Source organism: Macroventuria anomochaeta (assembly GCF_010093625.1).
Source record: "Macroventuria anomochaeta strain CBS 525.71 unplaced genomic scaffold BU25scaffold_6, whole genome shotgun sequence".
NCBI classification, from domain to species: Eukaryota; Fungi; Ascomycota; class Dothideomycetes; order Pleosporales; family Didymellaceae; genus Macroventuria; species Macroventuria anomochaeta.
Window position 1 is genome coordinate 435,344 of NW_022985367.1, and position 24,825 is coordinate 460,168.

General features: G+C 52.2%; 9 protein-coding genes and 1 non-coding gene across 10 annotated transcripts; 5 read left to right on the forward strand and 5 right to left on the reverse strand.

Annotated features, from left to right (window-relative positions):
- The first annotated feature begins 20 nt into the window (after nt 1-20).
- Nucleotides 21-1,714, forward strand: BU25DRAFT_361819 (cobW-domain-containing protein). The gene is made up of 2 exons (XM_033703709.1): nt 21-144; nt 216-1,714. The coding sequence occupies exons 1-2, from the start codon at nt 96-98 to the stop codon at nt 1,241-1,243; spliced, it is 1,077 nt and encodes a 358-aa protein (XP_033564915.1). The 5' UTR covers nt 21-95; the 3' UTR covers nt 1,244-1,714.
- Nucleotides 1,715-1,777: 63 nt separating this feature from the next.
- On the reverse strand, nt 1,778-2,810 carry BU25DRAFT_408006 (uncharacterized protein). The gene has a single exon (XM_033705700.1). It carries the CDS (start codon nt 2,477-2,479, stop codon nt 2,021-2,023), a length of 459 nt encoding a protein of 152 aa, XP_033564916.1. The 5' UTR covers nt 2,480-2,810; the 3' UTR covers nt 1,778-2,020.
- A 154-nt stretch (nt 2,811-2,964) lies between these two features.
- Nucleotides 2,965-5,018, forward strand: BU25DRAFT_386817 (methionyl-tRNA synthetase-like protein). Its single transcript, XM_033704410.1, has 6 exons — nt 2,965-3,274; nt 3,321-3,392; nt 3,446-3,532; nt 3,588-3,719; nt 3,770-4,621; nt 4,668-5,018. Exons 1-6 carry the CDS (start codon nt 2,972-2,974, stop codon nt 4,974-4,976), a joined length of 1,755 nt encoding a protein of 584 aa, XP_033564917.1. The 5' UTR covers nt 2,965-2,971; the 3' UTR covers nt 4,977-5,018.
- A 282-nt stretch (nt 5,019-5,300) lies between these two features.
- BU25DRAFT_446337 (uncharacterized protein) lies at nt 5,301-8,444 on the forward strand. The gene is made up of 6 exons (XM_033709481.1): nt 5,301-5,437; nt 5,485-5,796; nt 5,856-6,047; nt 6,096-6,442; nt 6,490-7,493; nt 7,545-8,444. Exons 1-6 carry the CDS (start codon nt 5,321-5,323, stop codon nt 8,351-8,353), a joined length of 2,781 nt encoding a protein of 926 aa, XP_033564918.1. The 5' UTR covers nt 5,301-5,320; the 3' UTR covers nt 8,354-8,444.
- Nucleotides 8,445-8,502: 58 nt separating this feature from the next.
- On the reverse strand, nt 8,503-8,583 carry BU25DRAFT_t37. The gene has a single exon. It is a non-coding gene; the product is annotated as a tRNA-Trp (tRNA).
- BU25DRAFT_419072 (C2 domain-containing protein) lies at nt 8,563-10,754 on the reverse strand (the record flags this gene model as incomplete). Its single annotated transcript, XM_033707912.1, has 3 exons — nt 8,563-8,629; nt 8,888-10,524; nt 10,578-10,754. 3 exons carry the CDS (start codon nt 10,752-10,754, stop codon nt 8,563-8,565), a joined length of 1,881 nt encoding a protein of 626 aa, XP_033564919.1.
- Nucleotides 10,755-11,590: 836 nt separating this feature from the next.
- BU25DRAFT_429159 (MFS general substrate transporter) lies at nt 11,591-13,521 on the reverse strand (the record flags this gene model as incomplete). The annotated part of the gene is made up of 4 exons (XM_033708540.1): nt 11,591-12,234; nt 12,283-12,715; nt 12,788-13,168; nt 13,222-13,521. 4 exons carry the CDS (start codon nt 13,519-13,521, stop codon nt 11,591-11,593), a joined length of 1,758 nt encoding a protein of 585 aa, XP_033564920.1.
- A 1,233-nt stretch (nt 13,522-14,754) lies between these two features.
- Nucleotides 14,755-18,549, reverse strand: BU25DRAFT_246598 (uncharacterized protein). Its single transcript, XM_033701587.1, has 2 exons — nt 17,046-18,549; nt 14,755-16,995 (listed from the first exon to the last, which is right to left on the reverse strand). Exons 1-2 carry the CDS (start codon nt 18,255-18,257, stop codon nt 15,013-15,015), a joined length of 3,195 nt encoding a protein of 1,064 aa, XP_033564921.1. The 5' UTR covers nt 18,258-18,549; the 3' UTR covers nt 14,755-15,012.
- Nucleotides 18,550-20,532: 1,983 nt separating this feature from the next.
- BU25DRAFT_361836 (uncharacterized protein) lies at nt 20,533-21,761 on the forward strand. Its single transcript, XM_033703710.1, has 3 exons — nt 20,533-20,565; nt 20,708-20,952; nt 21,004-21,761. The coding sequence occupies exons 2-3, from the start codon at nt 20,743-20,745 to the stop codon at nt 21,427-21,429; spliced, it is 636 nt and encodes a 211-aa protein (XP_033564922.1). The 5' UTR covers nt 20,533-20,565; nt 20,708-20,742; the 3' UTR covers nt 21,430-21,761.
- A 220-nt stretch (nt 21,762-21,981) lies between these two features.
- On the forward strand, nt 21,982-23,915 carry BU25DRAFT_408012 (glycerol-3-phosphate dehydrogenase-like protein). Its single transcript, XM_033705701.1, has 3 exons — nt 21,982-22,215; nt 22,287-22,523; nt 22,609-23,915. Exons 2-3 carry the CDS (start codon nt 22,465-22,467, stop codon nt 23,780-23,782), a joined length of 1,233 nt encoding a protein of 410 aa, XP_033564923.1. The 5' UTR covers nt 21,982-22,215; nt 22,287-22,464; the 3' UTR covers nt 23,783-23,915.
- Nucleotides 23,916-24,825: the final 910 nt, after the last annotated feature.

Here is a 24,825-nt window from a genome sequence, read left to right on the forward strand (position 1 = left end):
CAAACATCCCACTTCGGTACCTCCGACTGATTTGCAAAAGGAGTGATACAAATCCCACCGAACGGCTGTTGCTTGCAAACTTGGAAGTTGGCGTCATGATACCCGTCACTATCGTCACTGGCTTCTTGGGGTCAGGAAAGACCAGTAAGTTACTCAGGATCCTCAACAAAGTTGGTACACTCTCAATTTTCAATGTCGAGGCTGATGTATTGCAGCTTTGATCTTGAACTTGATACAACAACTACCCAAGGACTATAAGCTCGCCCTCCTCAAGAACGAATATGGCGATGTTGCTGTCGACTCGCAACTTGCTTCCTTCCAAGCAATTTCTGGTGTGCAGGAGCTTCTGAATGGCTGCATTTGCTGCAACCTCGTAGGCCAACTGTCCGATGCTCTTGAGCAGCTTTCCAATGATGTCCAACCCGACCGTATCGTTATCGAGACCTCCGGATCAGCCTTCCCTGCCACACTAGCAATGGAAGTCAACCGATTATCGCGAGAAACGAGCAAATACGTACTTGACGGAGTAATGAGTGTCATCGATGTCGAGAATTGGAAGGGGTATGAGGACACAAGTTATACAGCGAAGATCCAGGCAAGGTACACAGACCTGATCGTACTCAACAAATGGGAGCTTGTGGATGAGAGGCGATTAGAAAATGTCGAAGACAGAATATTGGATCTGGATGTCGATCCTCCGATCCCTAGGCAAAAGAGCAGCAAAGGTTGGGTGGACAAGGATATCGTGTTCGGTCTGGATGCAAAGCTGGCAAGAGCTGTAGAGCAGACCACTGAGAGCGGCCACAGCCACGAGCACAATCACGACCACTCGAGTGAGGTGGAAGTTTTGAGCATCACATTGGCAAGCAAAGACGGAAACGGCAATGTTGACACAGACAAACTCGCAAAACTGCTCAAAGACCCCACGAAAGACGAAGTCTACCGCATCAAAGGAGTGCTATACGCATCAACGCCTCCGCAATCTTCAGATAAGGACATCAGCACGTTAACAGCTTCGGAAGGGCGAGGACGATACATCCTGAACTGGGCTTTCGGGCGGTGGACATTCACACATGTTCCTGAGGTATCATCCACAACAGGGAACAGTGAGCCCGAGCTCCGATTGACCGTTGTCACCGCGCGATACGAGTCGAACAAGTGGAAGAAGCAGATCGAGTCGAGCGGACTCATCGCCCTGCAGGACGGCGCAGAAGGGCAACTGACGGTGGAGAAGAAGTCTTAGAATGATACCCAGAGATTGAGCGCGAGAAAGTACCATAACACAAAAGCCCCTCGTGTGACTTTCCAAAAAAAAAAAACAGAACTAAGGAACCTCCAGCCTTTGTTTCGAGTGCTGTTCTTTGGGCCCAAGTTGTGTGATGATCTCAACAATCGTGCCAGCTCTACTCGGGTGCAGAGCCACTCTTCGGTACGTTTGCAGCATGATCACTTTCGAGCTTGGTAGGGAGCACCTATTTACTTCACTTCAACACCTTCCGAACATGGGCTTGCACTTTGACATTCGCCATGCTTCCTATCACTCTAATTGCTAGTCAATCTGTTCTCCGGATCACTATCTTTAGTCTTGTTGCACTTTGGACTCACGTTGAACACAAGCCAGAAGCACGAGATGTAGCATCTTGGATCTCACATCCGTAGAATCTCGTTATATGTCACTTCAGCGTACTCATGGGCAAAATCAGTCATCACTCACATATCACTAAGGCTGTAGCGAGACACATGTTTATGCATAACAACATATTGATATTGAGTAAAAGGCCAGCCATCCCATCATCGTCACAACATCCCTCTTACATATGCCATCAAATGCCAAGAAACCGTCCTGCCCTGTAGAGGCTCCAGAGGAAACATGCCTGTCTCATGCTGGTCCTAGTATGTTTAAAGGCTTTTATGTACAAGATGCTCATATCCTTTCGTATCGCTGCCGAGTCCGTCGAATATGGAGAAGTGAAAAGTTGCAATGCGTTCGTTGTCAAAATTCGAATTCGTTGGTGACGAGTTACTCTTCGCGTCTGCCTACGGGCATACCGATAGGGCGGTACTTGGGAGACCAGACCCACTGGGGGTTGACCTCAGCTTCGGCGTTACGCTTGCCTACAGGCATGCCAATGGGGCGGTGCTTGGGCGACCAAACCCAGTTGCCAGCCTCAGCTTCAGCCTTGCGCTTGCCAACAGGCATGCCAAGGGGGCGGTACTTGGGAGACCAGACCCATTTGCTAGCCTCAACATCGCGCTTGGAAAGTGCGTCCTCGCCATCCTCAACGTAGACCAGGTCGCCCTTAGGGAAGTCGGCGGGAACCTCAGTGGGAACCTCAGTGGGAACCTCAGTGGGAGCCTCGATGGTGGCCTCGAGAGTAGCCTCAGCGACTTCGGTGGCCTCAGGGGCAGGGTTGGCGATGGCAGCACCAGAGACGGTGGCAGCCAGGATGGTGGCGGCGATGACAGCGCTGAACCTCATCTTGATCGTTTCCGAAGAGTATTCCTAAGTGAATGAATAAGTGGGCGATCGATCGACTGTGACCAGATGATTGACTGGTGTGTTGTCGATGAGTCGATGGTGAGTATATTGCGGATGGTGGAATGGAGTTTTATAGCCGAAGTTCGTTATGTAGAAACAAAGAAGCAAATTCATGTCTCTGTTGTAGCATGTCAATAACGTCAATAAGGCGCACTGAGTGTCAATAGAGACGAGTATAGAAACGCAATGGCATCCAATCGAGAAGTATGCTTGAAGGTGAAAGACAGAAGCCCATTGTCGCAGCCGCTTGAGAGTGCAAGGTGCTGCGATCATAATTGTTGTTAAGCATCGCAGAGCGATGTCAGTGCGGCGCTAGAGGTTGAGGTTTAGTCATCCACACTATATCGAAAATGGCTAGTGTACCTCGGAGCTTTGGAGCTTTGGAGCTGCAAGTCGCGAAAGATGTGCGCGTCGTGATGCCATTGAGACAGGATGCGTACACGACTTGCCAACTCGACGGTTCCAGCATTGCGTAGCGTATACTTGAGCCTCTCCAGAAGCTCGCCCTGGATCTGCAGGTCATGTTCGGTTTATAGCAGTCCGAGACGGTTCATCTCGACCAAACCAACACCTGAGAAGCCGTACTACGTTACTACACCCATCTTCTACGTCAACGCCGCCCCTCATGTTGGCCACCTATATACCATGGTCCTCACGGACATTATCAAACGATGGGGTGTGCTCAGAGGGGAGAAGGCGATCATGTGCACAGGAACAGACGAGCATGGCCTGAAGGTGGGTACCCTTGCGGGCTGGTCTTGAACGTGCTGACTGTGTGAAGGTCCAAAGAGCAGCTGCCAAAGCTGGCGTCGACCCCAAAGCATTCTGCGATAAAGGTGCAGATATCTTCCGAGTACGCAATGCGATTCCAAGCCCATAATCCAGCTTGAGGCTCACACGACCTAGGACCTTGCGCGTAAGGCCGACATTTCCAATGATCACTTCGTACGAACAACGGACCAAGACCACAAGGATGCTGTACAATATGCTTGGGTATGAGGACATGAATGCAGTTTGGTTGCATACAACGGCGGCTGATAGTGGACAGTTCCTGCTACAAGAGAAGGGTCTCATTTACGAGCAGAAACACGAAGGCTGGTACTCGATTACCGACGAGTGCTTCTACCCGCAGTCAGGGGTACAGCCATGGATTGAACCATCTACAGGAAGGAAGATCATGGTAAGGCTTGGCTCGACGTCGATTTGAACGGTAGGCTGACAAACCTATTGACGTCCATTGAGACAGGTAGCGAAGTCGAATGGTCTTCAGAAGAGAACTACCACTTCCGCCTCTCTGCCTTCCGCGAACCGCTCCTCGATTTCTACAAAGCCAACCCATATTGGATAGCTCCAGAGCATCGCATGAAGGAGGTTGTGCAATCTGTGGAGTCCGGTCTTGAAGACCTGTCAATCTCTCGCCCTTACGATCGACTTCAGTGGGGTATTCGGGTGCCAGATGACGAGTCGCAAACCATCTACGTCTGGCTTGATGCCCTCATGAATTACGCGACCAAAGCGGGCTATCCTTTCATACCGGGCAAGGAACAGGAAGGCGGTTGGCCAGCCGATTGCCATGTCATTGGTAAAGACATCGTTCGCTTCCATTGCATCTACTGGCCGGCGTTCCTTATGGCACTCGGCCTTCCACTTCCTAAGAAGATCTTAACCCACGCCCATTGGACCCTTGGAGGTGCAAAGATGTCAAAGTCGACTGGTAGGGTAGTGGATCCTTTTCACGCCTTGGATCGATACGGACCAGATGTTATGCGTTTTTACATGGCTCATGATGGCGGTATACAGGACGACTCGAGCTACGACAATGTTCACATCATTCGATTGTACAACAAGTTCTTGAACCAGCAGCTGGGAAACCTTGCGTCTCGCGTCACTAGGGGTAAGAAGTGGAGCGTCCGCGGCGCAGTCGAACGCATGGGGAGTGCACCGGCGGAGCACTGGAACGAGGGGCCCGGTTCGCAGTTCTGGACCAATTCTCTGGCCACTGTCACCTCCAAGGTCAATGGCTCGTTCGATGCCTACGACCCTCGGAAGGCACTGTATCAGATCACTGAGTTTGTGCGAGGAGTGAGTGACTCTCATTTCTCATGAAGCAGCAGCTAACATAGCCCAGGCAAACGCTTTCTTCCAGATGTCGAAACCGTGGGACAACATTCTCGAATTTGCTCCTGGTGAGCCTGGAGAAGATGTTGACCGTACCATTTATCTTGCCGCTGAAGCTTTGCGCATGACGGGTATCCTGCTCCAGCCTTATATGCCGAATAAAGCAGAGATGCTCCTGGATCAGCTTGGTGTACAGGAAGACAGACGAACTCTGGCCTATTGCCAGCCTGGCGCCGACCTTGATTACGGCACGCCCATGGTTATGCTAGGTTCTAAGCACGAGGGCGTACTTTTCCCTCCTCTGGCGAGCGAAGAGTAGTAAGATGGACCTGTCACGATATTGTAATATATGTACTTCCAGACTTATGGCATTGCGACGATATGTTGGGACGCTCAAAGTTGAGCGAGGATTGACATCAAGCCATGCTGTATGGGCGCTTCATTTCTCAATATCGTATTTGGCATGCTCAGCTATCACGTGTATACTGAATGGTGCTTACGAGTGAATCTGCTCGCATTAAATTCTGAATGGGCACGGGCCAATCACGCCCACAAGGCAGGTGCAGCCGAGGTTTGCCAAAGGTGGGCTGTCTAGCCTTTTCTCGTCCTTACACTTTGCGATCCAGCATCGCCTCGCAACATACTCATTGGGTCGCGGCCGTTATGGCTTTCAATTGGGATAAGCTTTCGAAAGCTCAGCGCGACTATCCCAAGCCTAAGTTTGCGCTCTCTTACATCGACAAGTTGTTGAAGAAGAATCCTGGCAACCCATATCTGACAGTAAGTCACTTCAAATGTCATGTGACTACTTAACTGATATCCAACAGACATGGAGAGCCGATGTTTCTCTGCAATTGCAATCGCAGCCTGAAGCAGTTGCTAAGTCATTGCAGGATGTCTGTCAGCACAAGTCAACATTACAGGACGAACAATTACTCCAGTACGCCTACAGGCTCATCGTGGAAGCAACACTCAGATCAAATCCTCAGCTCGATCGCATCAGTACTGTGGGCAATGAAGGCGTCAAAGCATGGCAAAATGCTGCAGGGCTCAAGACTACCAAGAAAGACCGCAAAGACATATGGAATGCTCTCTTCACGACGGCTATGCGACACGGATGTTGGGACGATGTTCGCACGGTATGTTGATGCCACATACAGATTTTTGGTTGTTTTTAATCATGGCACTGATAATGCAGGCGATCGTCAAATACAGAGCAGAGGGAGCATCTTCCGACAAGCTAACCTACTACACACAAATCTTTGCACAACAGATGTCCGCCGAACAGAAGATTCGGGCAAGCCAAGCAACGGGTGTTGCCGACCGGATGGCCGAGATTCAGCTGGGTGTAGCTTTGAAGCAAATGAAAGACGCCTATGAAAGACCCGAGGTAACGCTCGTCCACATCCGCAGCACCAAACTCATCTAACGATATCAGAGCGACCCTATTAGTGTCAAGGACATCCGGGACCTTCGATTCATGGCCAAGATCTATGCGCGACAAGGGAAATGCGCTGAGCTTCTGAAACTATGGAAAGCACCACCTGCTCATCTGCAACCTGTCGTGGAAAAGCACGCTCTTGACATCTCGTTACTCACGGTCGACATGCTTGCAAGCGCACAGCAACATGAACTACTCGAGAATCACATCCTGGATTTGATTGAGAACGCAATCACATCACGGAGTAAAGACGACTCTGAGCCTCTACGACAACTATGCTCAGCGAGAGCGAACATTTGGACCTACTTGCTTGACGCTTCCACGAAGTTATACTCTCCTGAAGAGTCAGTTTCCAGTATCAAATACTTCGATCAGCAGCTTACGAGTATAGATCAAAGAACAAGATTGCATTGGTGAAGGATCGTGTCTTTGCTCCTGACATACTGAAGCTGGATCGACCATTGTGTCTTGTACGCCTGATACTACGCATTTACCTTGGTGAAAGCCTCCTACAAGACTGCAAAGATTTCTGGAAGCAGTTCTCACGGATACCCAGCTGCTTCACCGACCTTCGCCGTGCTGTTGAGAAGATGAGCGATCAAGGGAGGGCAGACTTCCTCACATATATTGAAGAGGACATGATTGCCACCAAACCAAGTACTGAAGATTCTCAGTCCAAGCTTGAGGAGTGGACACGGGCCGAGATCTGTGTCCTGAAGTTCACCTATCTGATTACCGTCTCTCTGACAGCGTCTCGACCTTCGACTGAAACGTTGGAATCGTTGGTCGAAAGGGCGTCGAAGGTCAGCCAGATGTTACCAAAAGATCCCGATCCGATCATGTTGATCGCTTATTGTCTTAACAATATGCATCATCAAAATACAGGTTTGAGTGATGCTTCAGATTTGAACTCCCGCTTCCTTCTACAAGCTACGATGCTAGTACGGGTCGCTGTAGAGCGAGACACCGAGAAAGAGAACCGCCCGTTGGCGTTGCTGGCCGCTCGCTTGCATCTCAGCCTTGGCCTGGGACGGGTCGCCTTCCAACTATGGAAGCATGTTAAGGTCAAGGAGATGCTTGTGGACACTCTGTCCCCATACCTCCTGTCACGCGTCGCTCTTACACAACCATTCGATGTCCAGCACCACCAAGGCTTTTCCGCAGATAAGGAACTGAAGCATGTCGTCGATACTATCGACAGGATGAGGAAAGTCCAGGAAGATTTGATCTTCAGGGATATCAAGCGCTTCCACTGGGATTCTGCGATGGACCTGATCTCCATGAACGAAAAATTGACTTCATCTCTGACGAGACATGCTTCCATCCTCGAGCGCCGTCGCATTGGTCGCCTCAAAGGAGAACCAGCGGGCGATCTACCAGATGTGCACCACAGGAGTAAGATGCACACATATCACGCTCAGACATTAAAGCTAACCTGAACATTAGGCGCTCAATCCGTCTCAGATAACATCGACCGGTCCGTCTTTCCTGCATACGAACACTCAGACGTCCACCGACCCTACTCATTCCTCATGCCCGCCGACATCCCATCTGTGGATTACGCCCTCACGCACAGCCACAACCGTGAATCCGTCAGCAAAATCCTCTTCCGCGAGGGTCTACCCAGCAACTGGACACCCAGCGCCGCTCTCTCAAACACCGCCAACGAAACCGCAGCAGAGCGTCTAATCAGCGAAAACTTCTGGCACCCGACCTCCACCCTCCTCTACTCAGCGCTCAACCCCGACACCAAAGTCGACACCAAACATTTCACCGCACTCACCACGCACCTCGCGCAGCTGCGCCAGGACCAAGAGAAACTGATCGTCTCTACACCGACTGGCGCGGACCCCGTCGACGAGCCGACAATGATCCACGAAAACCAGCTCATCGCGGCCTACTCCGCGCTCGAAGCCCTGCGCGCGCTTTTGCGCCTTGCAAACGAGATCAAAGAGCGCGTTGTCCAGAGCAAGACACCGCACCCTATGAAGGCTCAGGTGCCGAAGGACTGGGCGAAAGAGATTGATGCTGAGGTAAAGGGTGCGTTTGAAGCGATTGGTAGGGTTGCGAATAGCTATATCAATTTGCTGCAGAAGAGGGGAGTGGTAGCTATCAAGGCGCAGGTACGGTGGGGGAAGACTGGGGAAGCGCTGAGAGAGCTGGTTAGCGAGGATGATGTGGAGCATTATGCAAGGGAGTATGCGGATGCTGCGGTGGAGGCGTGGAAGGGGGTGTTGGCGGTTAAGTTGAAGTAGGTGTGGATGTGAGAGATGAAGTAGAAATCGAGAGGAAGGAGGCACGCAAGAAAAGACAATGTGAGCAGCATCAAGAGAACCTAGTGTTCAGTCAGCACAAGAAAAAGGAATGCCTCCTCAAATTTTTGATAATGGAAGCAAAAAAGAACTGACCCGAAGGCGATTTGAACGCCTAACCTTCAGGAGACACCAAACTGGAATCTGACGCGCTACCGTTGCGCCATCGGGCCGGCTGTGATCAGTTCAACATGATTGTTTACGTAATCTTGATGATTTCTGTGAATTATATAGCAATGTTAAAATTACAGCTAAGAACTCTGCTAAGAATTGACAAGGAAAACCTTGACCAGTAAATGGTGGGTATCTCGATAAGAGAGCGTCCAGATTACTTCGCCCGCGCTTTCCCTCCTTCGTGAACAATGACAAACGGAACCACGTAACACAAACCACGCTTGAGGCGCGAAGACGAACAACATATGAAGAAGAAGACAACTGATGGCCTCTCGCACACCATCTCAGGGCTGCCCCGCTTACACTTCCGCCTCATTCCGCTCTATTTTCCCTTTCCCCTTGCTCTGTCCCGACTCTTTCCTCTGCCGTTCGACTTCCTCGTTATCCTCATTCGCATCGTGGTGCTTCCCCCTCCACCCCTCATTATTATGGCTCGGTGTAAAATCGCCCATATGATGCTTCAACGCGCCCGCCTTTGCGCCCGCAACACCCTGGACTTGGTGCCGTAGATGGCTCTCTTGGTACTCGCCGGCCTGTTCGAGGTGGTCGAGTTCACTGATATCGGAGGATGAAACGGAGGACGAGCGAGAGGCTTGTGTGTAGATGACGTGGTCACCCTCTTTCTTCTTCTTCTCGCGCTGCTCGTTCTTCATGTGCTCCATCTTTTCCGCGTCGCCCTGGCAGTCGAGGGTCCGGATGTGCAGGCCGGGGAAGTTCGCTTCGAAGAAGGCTTTCAGCTGCGGGAGCAGTTTTGCGTTTGGGCGGTATGTGCCGCTGTCGTTGTCGATGATCAGTTCGTAGTAGGAGGGGTCGGTCTTGGGCTCTTCTTTGGGCGGGCCGCCGTCCATGTCCTGCGGCGGATGGGATTGTTGGGATGGGTCTTCGGGGGATTTGTTCGGGTGTTTGAGGCGGCGGATGAAGAACTCGCCGGAGAAGGCGATGTAGGCTGCGACGTCGCTGTGCATGGTGTGTTTGGACAGCATGTCGATGCCGAATTCTTTGCCGGTTTCGGTGAAGCGGAAGAGCGCGTCGAGGGTGAGGACGTAGGTGAAGATTCGCCCGCCCTGGTCGTAGTGGACGAGTTCGAGGAATTTCTGAGTGAAGGCTTTGCAAGGATCGGGGAATTCTTTGTATTCGGTGGCGTGGTCGAAATTGTAGACACGTGCGTGCTGGTGGTGGAGGGCTTTGGAGAGGATGAAGCCTCGTACGCCCTTCGCTGTGAACATGTTCTTGACGAAGGGCTTGAAGACGACGTAGCGGTGGTACATGTGTTCGGGGACGGGGCCGCGCAGTTGCAGCTGGTTCGACTGGAAGTTGTATCTTTCTGCCTTGGTCTTACCAGTGCGTCGCGATACATTGCCAGACTCGTCCGGCTCCTTCTGGCCCAGCAGACGGCCCAGTAGAGGCGAGTAGTGCCGTATCCAGAACTGAGGCCCAATTGTATATACGCGACCACCGTGCTCGTCTTGTGTTCTCCCTAGCACTTCTGCGCTGACTGTCAGGGTGCCGCTCATATGCTCGGCCTTGCGTATGCAGACTGCGACAGCGCGCAGCACGAATGCGCGCTTGCTAACCATGCGCTTTCGCAGAGGATACAACTGCTCCTTGATGCCTCCCCAATTCTCATTCACCGAAGCGACTTCGACGTGAACGTTGCCGAGGCGGTCATCGTGATCGGCCGGGTCTTCGTCGTAGATGCGACACTTCAGCTTGAAGCCGCTCGAGGGCACGTTTGCGACGATCCATTCCTGGTTCCACACCGGGTTGGTGTTCTGGCGCACTGTGCGCGTGCGCAATGTCAGCGGCGGGTCTTCCTTGTGGCGGTTGGGCAGGGCGGTCATCAGCTCGGCGAGAATGAAGGGGTCGGCAGAGAGGGTGTTGATGTCGGCGAGCGGCAGGTTGTTCGCGCGGTGGAAGGTGAACTTGACTGTGTACCCGGGCTGTAGTGCGTTCAGCGACTGTTCTCTTGCGCATGGCATTCTCGAGCATGTACCTCTCTGCGCGGTATGGGCGTGTCATCGTAGCCGCCCTCGGGGCCCTTCTTGCTCTCGCTGGTGTTGCTCTCGCTGGTGTTGCTCGTCTGTGGCTTCGACGGCTCGAAGGCCTGCTCGTCCTGCTTCTCAGCGTCGGCCGTGACGCCCGTCGCCTGGCCCTGGTGTGTCTCCTCCATGCCGCTGCCCTCTTTTTCTTGCGCGATTATATACGTTTGCTGTCTGCAGTGCGTCTGCGCTCGGCGGCTTCTTCCGGAACTCTCTTTGCGCTCAGCTCACAATCGGCCCTTGTATACAATTCGGCGGAATCCGCGGGCGCACAGCGACGAGGCGCAGTATTATGTGTGTGGAGGAATGCAATGCGGTTGCAGCATCACCGTGCAGGAGTATCGCAGGAAATGGCGCAGCAGGAGAGGCCGTGTGGCTGGATAAGGGTCCCGCGCGTCGCATGCGGCGGAGCCCTCTTCCAGAGCTGACCACGGGACGGGTGGGCTGTGCTAAGCTTTGATGGTCGTCTAGGCAAAGGCTTGACCCTGCCAGTTGCTGTGTCCCATCCTTGTTCTTGTGCTGTTCCATTTGTCACACCATGACCCAACCATGCATTTGTTCCTCTTTGGTCGAGAAAATGCGCATTAGGCTTCGGGAACACGGCTCTCGGCAACATGTGAGCCTGAAGACGTCATACCGTAACTGCATTGGAACGACTGTAATCTGCTCGTGAGAAATCTTCGAACATGAGGTCATATCGTGAGTGGCAGAGTTTAGCTCGATTTTTGAAAGAGGAGATGCTCTAGTCTACCGTATGTTTGGCTACAGGCCACAACATTGACCTCTACCTCCGTCTATTACAATTTATACAGAAAAGCTTATCAAAGTGTATAGGCTATCATACAAACGCCCGCTCGCTGATGCTGTTCGTTCTGAAAGGGTATCACGCAAAGACGTCAAGACTCAAGTGACACGTGGGTGTCGTCAAAGTCTGGTTCTCACAAGTGCTGACTCGTGGCTGGCTGGCTTACGCCATCGCCATCTCGATTTTCTTGCCCTTCATGCTCTTCCACTCCACAAAAGCAGCGCCGACGATCGACACTGCGCCTGCAGCAACCGACACATAGAACGTCTGTATCAGTGTGAGGTTGTAAGCGGAGAGCACACCAGGAAGGAAGCGGGCTTCAATTGCGTTTTTCAGCTCAGTCGCACCCACAGTCAGGACAAAGCCTGAGTCGAGTTCAGGGACAACATTGTGGAGGTTCTTGATGAGCTGGTTGGTGAAGACATTCTGGCCGACCGAGATGAAGAGTGCACCACCAAGGGTCTGGCTGAACATCATGGTAGCGGTACCGATAGGAATGTCGTCTGCAGGAAGGACCGTCTGGACAGCAACAAGAATTTGCTGCATACCGAAACCAACACCAGCACCGAAAATAAATTGGTAGCCGATCCACTTGGGCGAGTTGGTGTCAGTCTCGAATGTCGACAGAAGACCAGCTCCAATGGCCATCAGGACTGATGACAGGAGCATAAACGGTGTGTAGTAGCCGAAGTAGGTAACGAGACCACCGGCCAACATGGAGATGATGACGAGACCGAGGATGGCAGGCAAGTTCATGATGCCGGATTTCGTTGCAGACACTCCCTTGACAGCCTGGAACCAGATTGCTGCAACTCGTTAGCTGTGTTTCGAGGATCAATGTAGCGGAGACTTACGGAGATAGTAGACCATGACGAAGAAGGATGCACCGAGCATGGCTCCGAACAGGGCTGATCCCCAGACGTTGCGGTTGAGGAAGACGCGAGGAGGCACGGTAGCGTCCTCTTGCTTCCACCACTGTACGGCAATGAAGCCACTAATGAGCACGACGAAGAGAACAAGGAGAGCAATGATACGTCCGTTGCCCCACGCGTACTTGCTTCCACCCCACTGTAGAGCAAGCAGCAGACAGATGATAGCAGGCAGGAACAGAGCAGTACCCTCCAGGTCGAACTTCTTGACCTGCTCCATCAAGGTGGCCTCGTTCTTCTTACCACGGCGTTGGATGGTGAAGAACGGAATGATGAACGCAGCAGTAATAGCACCAAGAGGCAGGTTGATGTAGAAGCACCAACGCCAAGTCAGATGGTCAGTAAAGGCCCCACCCATCTAAAGCTTCGTTAGCAAATGCTTGGTTGTACGAAGCTCCACTTCTCCGCAATTCTGGAGATCTCCACTTACCAAGGGTCCAGCAACTGACGCAATACCGTACATACCACCTATCAAACCCATATAGGCCGGACGTTGACGCAGAGGAACTGTGCTTGCGATAATGAGGATGGCGCCGCTGAAGATACCAGCAGCTCCTACACCGGCGATGGCGCGTCCAATGATCAAGGTCGTCGAGTTAGGCGCAACACCGCAGATCAGAGAACCGACTTCGAAGATGAATAGCGCGCTGATGTAGACCCATTTGATCGAGTAGTAGGTGTAGAATTTGCCGTAGAGGAGTTGTGTCGCGCAGGTCGTAAGCAGGTAAGCCGATCCATACCAACCAACGTCGTTAAGTGCCTTGAACTGATCTGTGATGCGAGGAATAGCTGTCGCGATGATCGTGTTGTCCTACGATGGTCAGCCTCGCCGTTCTGCACTACATCGACGTGACGATGGCTTACCAATGCCATGCAGAAAACTGAGAGGCACAATGCTAATGTGATGATGGCGAGCTTCCATTTCGTAGGGTACTCGAAATCGTCTTCCTCATCGTTGTTGCTGGCCTTTGAGTTGCGCTTCTCGTTGACCTCCGGCTCCTTCTCGTCTGTGGTCTTCTCATGTATGGAGGGCGCAGCCGAAGGCAGGCCACTCTCGCCAACACCCATCTCCTTCTTCTCAAGATCGCCGACGCTACGGGCGGCTGTCTTTTCTGAGTCTGCCATGCTGACAGGCCGCAGTGTTTGGTTGTTTGTTTCGCTCATCTAGTCGTGGCTGCGAGGCTACGTGTGGTGATATAAGGGTTTGCGCCAAGTAAGGGTCCAAGGTAGTGGTTGTGATTCAGAATGAGTAGCTAGTGTGAGGAAAGAAATAGAAGCCTGAGGGAAGGAGGGACTATAAGTAAAACCTGGAAAGGAGCGAGATGATTCACAAGGGCGGAGTCAACGTTATGGTCAAGCTGCAATACCAAGAGGTTCGTTCAGCTCGGTACAATTAGGGTGCGGGAGCTATCTACTTGCGCTTCGGAATGCGCGAAACAAGGTGCCCGGCTCACAGTTGGTAAAGGGTTGAGACTGCGCTTGCCTCTTTTCGGATCCGGAATCGGTCGAATATTCGTCCCTGGTCTGCGACGCCTTGCAAAGTTTGGCCGCCTGAAGCCCTTTGCGCATTCTTCGTGTGTGAGCACAACAGCGGGCGCCTGTGTCAGTCACACCTGCACGTCGCCGTGTTGCATTGGTCTGGTTAGCCGGGTGCAGCTACCCAAATTGCTGGCAAGCGACCTGGCGTTCAATGAGAGCCCGTAAGCCAAGACCGTTGCGGTGTCCTTGCGCTCCGATAGAACGATTCCAGACCACCAGATCCACGGGCAGCTACTCCGCAAATGCGATCTCTCTCATTTTTTGTGGATCTTACGGAAAGTGGGACATGTCAAGAGTTGCAAGCCAAGTATAAGAAGGCTTGAAATGTCTCCATGGGTAAACTGCTCCATCGATTCATGACCCTTCGTTAGCAACCAAAAGGCTGATTGCACCTTTTGTCCGAGCAAAATCGTTATCGTGGGCGCCAACATGGTGTTGAGATTTCGTCCGTCGATGCAAGGCTAACTTGGTTGCCTGAAGATCTGATTGTGTGCAGGTGATCGGTTGACTTGCTTTGTGGCTTGAACTTGGCTTTTCGACCCGTCTTCGCTTCGTGAAAAATGTCGGAGCGGCCAGGAAAAGTCGTCCGACCTCCGACATTTCATCTTCGTCTCATTCGTTTCGAGTTGTCATCGCATCACAAGTGGGGCGGATTACCTCAGGATGAGCACCGGTCAGGTAGTTGCTGCTTGTTGCCTCGCGATCTGGTGAGGCTTGATGATGACAGCACTATAGTACATCCATCACGAACGCTTGCGAAAGGAGTCGCCCTACAAACGGCGCCTCGGTGACCCTCTCGCAACGAGATGCCCATTGTGAACGATGCCCAGTCCGCTGTATCAGCCTCATGTAACCCATAAATGCAGCTGTAGTATGCGGTTCACACGTGGACAAATTGCTAAAGATGGAAACCGCATACCAAGAGTCTAAACAGTATTCAAGAGTTTGTTTCATTGCATTGATGGCACAATAGCAAGTCTTGGATCAACAACAGCGTCCGTTTTTCGCCTGTTGTCGGTTTACGTATCATCGCAGAATGAACCTCATGCTCCCGACTGTTGAATCGTCGGTGAACGCTGTGAGAAGGTGCGACCCACCACAATATGTGCATCTTACTCAGCGTACATTCGCTTGCGCCCACACCCACAACCTCTGCACATATGCCTCGTCAAGCGGCTTTACATTCCCTAAGACCGGCACATGTTTTTTGCTCTCCTCCATTGCGAATTGCGGTCTCTGGGACGAGGATCTTTGTACACCGTTACCATAGGCCTCTTTCCACAGGCCTAGCAGTTTCTTCGCTGGATGCTCGATATCGCTTTCCTCCAGTCGCTGAAGCCAGTCCTGGGGCGAGACAATCTCGAAGTCTGCCTTATTCCTCAGCCAAAGCAGCATGTCGTGCCAAGTAGGCTGACGATGCGGATTCAAGACGTGATAGACAGGTATGTTCTCCTGGCCGCAGTTCCCCTCCCATATCGACTCGAGGAAGGCTTGCGCCGCGATATCCACAGGCAGCCAATCCAAAGCCTCATCGCCTAAATTAGGCAGACATTTGATGATGTTTGCAGTGCTCAACATCATTGGCCATGCCTCCTTAGTATTCCATACCCCTGATGTTGAGTCTCCAGCGAGTTGCCCAACACGGACGACAGCAATCCGACCTCGAAGACTCGTCCGCTTGTCTGCCTCAGCGCAGATGTGCTCTGCAACCCACTTCGACCGCGAGTAGCCAAGTGGAGAAGCTGACGAGGGATTGGAGAGAAGCTTCTCGGGCCAGCAACCGGACTGATCTAGCTCACCATGCATGATGGCGGCCGTGGATGAGCAGTAAGCGAAGCGTGGAGGGTTACTGCGTCCCGCGCTTAAAGCAAGATCAAGGAGGTTTCGGACACCTGCGATGTTGTCTTTGACGAAGCTTCGTAGTTTGAGGCGGAAATTGACGGTCCACGCTACATGAATGATGCATGTTGCTTCCTTGGCCAGCTGCTTGTATAGCTTGTCGCTCATCCCAAGGCGCTCGTCGCTGAGTTGTGCTGGAACCACTTTGACCTTGTCATTGGCCACGCCAGACACGAGTAGACTCGTCAAGCCTCTTTGCTCGAGGGCCTTGCTGACTCGCTCCTTTGCTGCATGCTCGTCCGCTCCTCTTACCAGACAGTAGATGCTTTGGACTGTCTCAGCCTTCTGAAGGAGATCCAAGATGTGCGCTCCAAGAGCACCAGTGGCTCCAGTCAACACAACAATTTCCCCCTTCTTGCCATCCTCGGGCTGACCGTTTGTAGTAGGTTGTAAGGCACGTTCGTCAAACGAACCGTACTGTTTGACCAGGTCCTTCATCAACTGTTCTTCATCCTCCTCGACGACACCAGACTCTCCGTGTCTCCTTCGCAACACGTAGTCAGTCAGACATTTGATTGAGCCACAGTCTTCGATAACGCTCATCGGCAGATGTTTGTCACAATTGGGTATTAGCCCTCTTAGTCGTGTTCGAAGCTGCATACATGCGATGGAATCAACTCCATACGAGAACAGGTCCATATCATCCGTCAACTCCGCAGTCTGGGACGTGATAGACTGTATCAGCCCCTTGAGGTGTTGCGGCAGTTCTTCGTCAGACACATCAACCGACTGATTTGAGTCTTGCTCATCGTAAGCACGGTTGATAATGTCCTCGAATCTGGCCTCTGCCACTCTTCGAATAAGAGTCCCCTTGCTGCTCTTCTCGAGTGGTTCCTGATGTGGTAGAGGGATCAGCATGTTGTATGGTATCCTAGCATGGTCCTGGCTATCGCGATTGAGCTTCTCTACTGCAGGCTTGATTGTGTCAAGCAAGCCTTGATCACTCATTCCGCTGGCTTGTTGAGATCGTAGCAATAGCGCTCCTGGGTAAGGTCGATTTGTGCCGAATATCAAAACGTCGTCCAGGTGGGGTGAGGTGGCTATTGCATCCTCAAGCGGCGTAGGGTCAAACTTCTTGCCCGTGATGAGTATTAACTGAGAGTCAGCACGGGAGTTATATATCCATGCATCTGGGATTGTGGGATGTGGGGCGAATAGGTCCGCAGTTGCGAAGGATCCATCTGGGCGATTTTGTTTGGCCTGCACCACATGTTAGCCTGTGATTTGTTCGTCATTTGAGCAGCATATACCATGTGTGGCCAGCCCGGCTTGATCACAAGCTCAGTCAAGTTATCTTCTCGTGGCTCAAAGCTCAAGAGCTTCGCCGGATTGTAGTTTCGCAGATACTGCCAGTCGTTGTCTGCTGAAAAGTCGCGGAACGATGACATGACAAAACCGCATTCAGCACTTCCAAATCTTGAGATCAGGTTCACTCCACTCTTTGCAAGACGATCACCAACTTCCGCCGGTAACGCTGCGCCACCAACACCAACAATGTCCATCTTTTGCAGCAGAGCCAACCCTTGCTCGTCAGATTCCATCATCTGTAGCACGTATGGTACCGACGAGAAGTACTTTACTCCCGGAAGCCCTTCCGTGGAGGAATACGATGCTGCTACTTCCAGACTGTTGCAGATATTCCGAGCCGTGATAGGTATGTCCTTGCCTGGAAACAGCCAAATGAGTGCGTTACTGGTCCATGCTCGAAACAAGTCGGCGATTCCTCCATGGTAAAGGGGTGTTGTGGTGAAAGTTGCCTTCACAGGTATCTTCGGAAGATGAGGAAGAACCCCCAGTCCTGCTCGATGAGACTGCGGTATGGGTTTTGGCAAACCAGATGAGGTTCCTGAGGTGTGGTGTAGATATGCAACTGCTGTCTGATCCAAAGTGGGCGTCTCGAAGCTTGGCTCCACTGGTTCGCTGATGGCCTGATAGATGTCTTCTCCTTCACGCAGCGGCAGTAACTTGGCAGTGAAGCTAGTCACGTCTTCTTCTCTTGCCAGGCTGAAAGTTTGCTCTGCCCGGTCCGCATGTGCGATGTCATAGAAGAAGGCCAAGGCTTTACAGGATTTGTAAAGATGTAGAATGGCAGCAGGTTGACATTGAGGTGCGATCAGTAGTACCGAGTAACCCAACTTCATCAATGCCAGCCACGCGAAGAGGAACTCTGGCGAGCTGTGACATAAAAGCGCTACTGTTTCTGGACCATTTGGAGATTTGCCCAAAGCTTGTAGTAATCTTTCCGCAAATACGTTCGTGCCTTGTTCAACATCTCCGAAGGCGAGGACTTTGTAGTTCCATCTCTCCTGTTTCGACTGTGGTACAGGAAAACCAACGGCTGGCAGGTACGGGTGGTGTTGTGCTTGGTAGCCAACAAACTGGCCTATCGTAGTGTACGGATTGGGCCGGCTGTTCAAGCTGGCAGCTTGTCCAAGGGTGCAGACGAAGTAGTTGGTCTGCATATCGGTACGAGAAAAGAAATTTTCAGACTGTATTGATCTCTCCGTAGTCAGGGCCTTGTAATAGGTTTGAACATTACGCAAAAACGCGCTCAATCTTATGTGGGCGCTGAAATGAAGTTCCAGAATGGCGCTTAAGTCGTGACATCATGCAGGACCTGAATTTAGCGAGCGGTGGAAGTCTTGCATCGTACAATCAACTCATAATACTGCAGCCGATACCACAAACTGAATCTACAACTACTGAAACAAACATCATTGGCATCTGGAATGCGAAAGGTAGCCGTTAGGAAGTAGTAGCCAACCAACATCGAGACAGCATGAGACGCACGGGCCAACTTCTCAATATGCCGCTCACGTATCTGCAAGTTCAAAGCGTTACTCTATCGACCGAGCTCTTGCCTAACCATCGTGCGTGCCATCGACTTGCAGATGCTCCAGCATTAGAACTTGGATCCACTGCGCCACACGAATTGATGTAAAACTCAAGTTCACAAAAGCACAAGATGCACGCTCGAACCTTACGTCTGGCACTCGTCGACCTACAACAGAGCCGTCTCATCAGCGGAACTTGAATAAGTCGAATACTAGAAGGTACCCTGCAGCGCCTCCACTATCGTCGTAACCGGGCGTCGTGTCGCGGACGACTGATGGAGCCGGAGGAGAAGGTTGTCGTCCACTACAGCATCCGCGTAAGCTGCTGACAATGCTAAGAGACAGACCACCAACAACTTGTAAAACAGCAGGCTCGAAGCCTTCAATTCAAAGCTGATTGGACAAGTCATTGCCGAATTGGATCGTCGTTCAGTGAATACTACGGTGTGTTAGTGTGGGGGTACGCCGATCCTCTGTCTGAGGGTGTGCTGTCTCGAGGTATAGCAAAGCATGATATAGAGGACCGTGAAGTCAAGAGGTGTAGTAGACTAGTGTGAAGGGTAGGCAAATCGTGCTTGAATCTTAGCGAAGATAGGTGCGCACCTACCAGCCGTGATTCAATCAGGCGATATCAAAGTTATATTTGTGCACAAGGCGATCAAAAGCTTTGACAAGCGCACAATGCTGCTGTGTGCTCGTGACACTGCTCGTCGTCACTCAATGGGTCAGAGCTACCAACCTCGCGGTAAAAAGCGCGGTGTGCGATGCTTTGAGGCTGTATCGGACTGCGGGGATACCAAGACCAGCCACCAGCAAACGCTTGGTATGCGGATATATGCATCCTGGCTGGCATCAGTGGTGCGCAAAATCGATAGAAAACGGCTCTGCAGGGCGTCCCTTGGTGTGTGGCAAGACAGCTGGTGGCGAGCGCCCAAGCAGACTCGTGAGCGACTTTTATGAAAGTTTGTCAAGTAGGAAAAGTTCACGGTTGGTGTTGAGTTCGCGCACAAGGCCCATGCGGCCCGAGGTCTTGGTTGGAGCGGTTTATGCAAGGTCTTGTCCAGATCGGGCAACAGCGCTCGAAAAAACAGGAAGTGTTGACGCTTTGTTGTTTAGCGACGCGTCGGACTCGCGGGGGACCTTGCCTGGTGTGTTTGTGAGAGTCAATTCACCAGCCATTGTCGCGCACTGCGCCCTCCCTAGGAGATGTTGTCTGAGACTGTACGACATCAAACAAAAGGATGGGGTACAAGCAAGGCTGGCAGCACTGTGACGCCGCCGATGATGCAGTCTGTGGCTGATGTGGAGCCCGGCCCGTTGCAAGATGCCTGTCCGAACACTGGCACGCTTGTACGAGCCGAAGTGTCAGTGGTTGGGGTTTCCATGGAAATGATTGTTGAGCACGGCCACAACGACACGGCTTTCGATTCAAATGCGTGTTGCCCCAGGCCAAGCAATAGCTTCCCGCCGTCGAAGTCGATGCATTCTGCGCGCTCTCAGTGCCAGTGTGCGTCATTTGGCGCGTGGACTGGTGGAATGCACAGCCAACCGTATTCCCTTAGCGTGCGATTGAGTGTTGCGGCAGTGCGGCACGGGCACGGTGGCCATTCCTTTGAAACCGCTTCTGCAAGAGAGGGAGAAGCCATTGAGGGCTCCAAGGCACTGCGCCAGCTCGACGAGAGCGAGTGTCAATGAAGATGAGCAGCAGATAGATTAGCCGTGGGCAGCAGTTTCCCTCTCGGTGAAGGGAAGCAAACAGGTCCGAGCGTATCTTTCTTCCATGCCCTGCTTCGGAAACTGCATTCAATGAAGTGGACTAGTGCAGTTTAGTGCAGGTGCAGTCTGTGCCGCGTATCATTTAAGACTGCCTCGCTCGCCCGACACACCCGCCTCCCAGCAACCGCCTTTCTCATCCCAGAAAACAGCCCGCATCACAGTAAGTTACTTTTCTCCGCAATCATATATGTCTGGCGCGCATGTGTTCCACCCATTGCGCGCTCACTTTGCCTGCCCACCGCGCAACTGCTCTCCACCGCCGATCACTGTTGATCTCCCGCTGACTCTGCTCTCTCTTGCAGGCATTGATACTCTTTGCGCCATACAGCAATTCACCATGCTCTACTCCTCCGTCATTGTCGCCGTCTCGGCTCTTGCTGGCTTCGCCGCTGCTCAGAACAGCACCGTCATCGCCTGCTGCGAGGTGCCCGTTAACAACGTGTCTGAGGATCTGAGGCAGTCATGGTGTGACGCCCAGGAGAACACCTGCGTCGACCTCTGCGGTGGCCAGGGTGACATCGCCAGCAACGGCAACACCTGCGATGCTGTAAGTTTGCTTGCGAGTGATCTTGCGAAAGCTCGCTAACATTGTTTGGAGTCTACCCTCGAATACACTTGCAAGTGCTCTAATGGCACCACAATTGCCGAAGACACCATGAAGACTTACCAGCAGACCGTTCCTGCCCAGATGTGCTACTTCTGGTACGACGCTTGCATCAACGCCACCATCAACCCCACCACCAAGGAGGGTAACGCTGCTCAGCAGTTCCAGTGCACGCAGGCTCGCGACGCCCAGTGCGGTAACACTACTATCGACGAGTCCTCATCCGGCTCCTCTTCCGCGTCAGCCTCTGCCTCGGGCTCCGGTTCCGCTTCCCGCACGTCTGCTGCCTCCGGCACTGGCGCAGCTGCCACTGGTTCCAGCACCGCAGCTGCTTCCGCTGGTGCTGCTGTCGCCAACTTCGCCCTTGGCACACCTGCTCTGGCTGGTGGTCTCCTCGCCATCTTCGGCCTTGCCTTGTAGAAAGGTTCAACTATCTCAGTGCGGATAGCGGGCCGGTCCCTATTGGGTCGTTGTGGTAATAATGAAGGAGGATATAGGTTTCACGAAGTTACTTTGGCGTCACGTTGCAGGGTCTTGTATGCTCGCTTGCGCATGATATGGTGGAGGAGAAGCTCGAGGAGCTTTAATGCGATGATATGAAGGATACACGACTTGCAATACCCCGAATCAAATCTTCAACTGTTCAAATATCTTCTCTCTGCATACATGAAGTCTTGTTACATGCAACCTTACATCCGCTCAGCTTGCCGGTCATTGTAACGCATTTTCCTTGTGTTGCTCGCACATGTAGCGAACAAGCCTGCTGCATCCGGCAATGTTTAATGTGAGGTTGTATCCTTCTCAGGGTCTTTACAAACAAATAAAGGAAATTTGGAAGCGAGCTGTCAACTGCGTCAGAACCGCAAATGTCATAGTCACTGTCAATGTCAGCCTCGTTGCAGCGCATTAGTGTCATTGGCCAATTTGTCCTGCAGCGTTGCTCAGCTGGTTCGCCCCGACTTCCGGCGTGCATAATCGATAACGATCCTCACAGGGGTGTTGAACGAGCTGCATCATTCAACAATCTGCAGTATCTTGACCTGCGAGCTTCGTCTACATCTCATCTCCGACGCCCCTCCTTCCAAGCATTGCAACCCACTGTCGTCGCGACCCTCCGACTTGTTCATCACAGCTTTCGGCCTCACCGCATCACAGGCAGCCGAGGCTTGAGTATTCCTTCCGCTTCTAGAAGCAATAAGTCTATCGGTGCGTGGCAGCTGAAATCTTAAGCCGCGGTGTGGCTGGGCTATTGCATTTCTGACTCCATTCACATTCAGACTGTTCAAGACATATAAGCTGGCTCTCTTCAAGCTTCTGAGGCCATTGTCCTTCTCGCCGCTCTCACCAGCAAGTTACGTCAGAGCTTGTCACCGCCCCATATCTGCGCAAAAAGCCCCGACGAACGTCAACACCCACGCCAGACACCAGCAAGTGAAAGACGGACTATACAGAACCATGGCGACACTCAGTGCTCAGCGCAAGCACAAGGTGACCATTGTGGGCTCCGGCAATTGGTATGTGACAAGCTGCAACAGCTGCAGCGGACGATTTAGACACGATCAAAGTCAAATGTGCAAAAGAGCCGGCTAACAGATGTAGGGGCACTACAATGGCCAAGCTCGTAGCTGAGAATACCAAGGACAATCCCTCTCTGTTTGAGGAAAAGGTGCAGATGTGGGTGTTCGAGGAAGAGTACACAATCCCCAAGAACTCGCGACACTACAGTGGCTCAGATCAGCCTGAGAAGCTCTCGCAGCTCATCAATAGCGTCCACGAGAACGTCAAATACCTGCCGAACATTACGCTGCCTCCGAACGTTATCGCCAACCCTGATCTGCCCGATGCTTGCAAAGACTCCACGATGCTCGTCTTTGTGCTCCCACATCAGTTCATTGCCAGGACATGCTCCCAGCTGTCAGGAAAAATCCTCCCATATGCTCGAGCTATCTGCTGCACAAAGGGTGTCGATGTGAGCGAGAAGGGCATCCAGCTCATGTCAGAGGCTATTGGGAAGGGTTTGAACATCTACTGCGGTGCTCTGTCAGGCGCAAACATTGCCTCTGAAATTGCCAAGGAGCTGTACTCCGAGACCACAGTTGCTTATGACCCACCGCCAATGGACTCTCGTCATCCAACACCAAGCGGGTCACCGAGCTCTTCGCAGGTCAACCTAATCAATCCTGAGATTGAGCCCGGCAAGCGATCTGCTAATCTGACTCCTTTGCCGTCCGAGTACCCTCCTCTCTCGCACGAGAACATTCGTAAGCTGTTCCACCGCCCCTACTTCCACGTACACCTAGTCAACGATGTCGCCGGTGTGTCTCTCGGCGGAGCCCTGAAAAACATCATCGCTCTTGCGGCTGGGTTTGTCGATGGCTTGGGCTGGGGTGACAACGCCAAGGCAGCCGTAATGCGTGTGGGAATACTCGAAATGGTCAAGTTCGGAAAGATGTTCTTTGGGGAGAGCTCTCGCACTAGCACGTTCACTGAGGAGAGCTGTGGTGTTGCCGATGTCATCACATCCTGCTCAGGCGGTCGCAACTTCCGTTGTGCAAAGATGGCCGTCGAACGTAAAGAATCCATTGGCGCTATCGAGGAGAAGGAGCTCAACGGTCAGAAGCTGCAAGGCACCAGCACTGCCATTGAGGTGAACCAGTTCCTGAAGTCCCAGGGCAAGGAGGCAGACTTCCCTTTGTTCACTGCGGTGTTCAACATTCTGGAGGGCAAGGCGAAGCCTCAGGATATTCCTGAGCTCATTGAGCCGAAGCACTAGGCGTACAGTGTGTCTCGAGGCGGAGCAAACAGGTGGAGTCGGATGCAGGTGTCCGGGTTCCTAAGCAATACCCACTATAGATTTCTAATGAACCCATGTTTGTGGTTCTCTGTGGAGAAAGTATCGTTTTCAGGGCGCAGATTCGATATCAAGTTCTACCTCTTCGGTACGCGTGCCGGTGAATTGCACAAGATACATGCATAGTGCTCACTGAGTAATGACAGCACACAGCACATGCAATTCAACACCGTTGAACGAAGCCAAGGAGATTGTTACCACTCTTATGCTACGCAAACACCGCCAAACTCCGAGCATGCAAGTTGCTGACAAGCTTGGCATCGGTTTCTCGCAGTTGACCAGTCTGCGATGATAAGGAAATTTATTGGTGTGTCTGGGGAGATTGCAGCCTTGCACACGAGAAGGTGTGAATTGTGACTATCTTGCACTGCTATGTTTTGTATGCTGAAGTCCTTGCGCTCGTGAGTCCTCAAGCTCCATTCATTAAACAAGCCTGCATTGCACAATTGTACTCTCAGGCTTCAGCTTAGAAATGCGCCATGCCGTTACCCAATGAACGGTCAGGGATCGCCGACGAATTTCTGCGGGACGATCGCCGCAAGCTTGTCAGACATCGCCATTGCCCATCCACCATCTGATTCAGGATTGAACCAGGAATCCATATTCCGGTCGCGATATGCAAGGAACAGAACCTCTTCCAGCGGTTGCGTGCCGATACAGCGGGTCACGGTGATTGGTAATGTGCGTCGCACTTGCTGAGTTTGTGATTTAGGCACTGGTCAGGGCTCAACAAAGTGCCCAAAGTGCGAGTTTTCGAGATTTCGCGGTGACGTTGTGGAGTTAGACGCGGGTAGTGATGTTTGGTAGCGCCTCGCTACTTCATCGTTTTCGGAATGACGACAATGCATGGCTTTGTGGCCGGCGTTAAGTCCGCTATCCCCTGCGTCTGTCAGGGAATAGGTTTGTGAACGAAGAGTAAATTTACTCTCACTTCACCGTCAGGTACTTGAGTGCCTCTACACTCC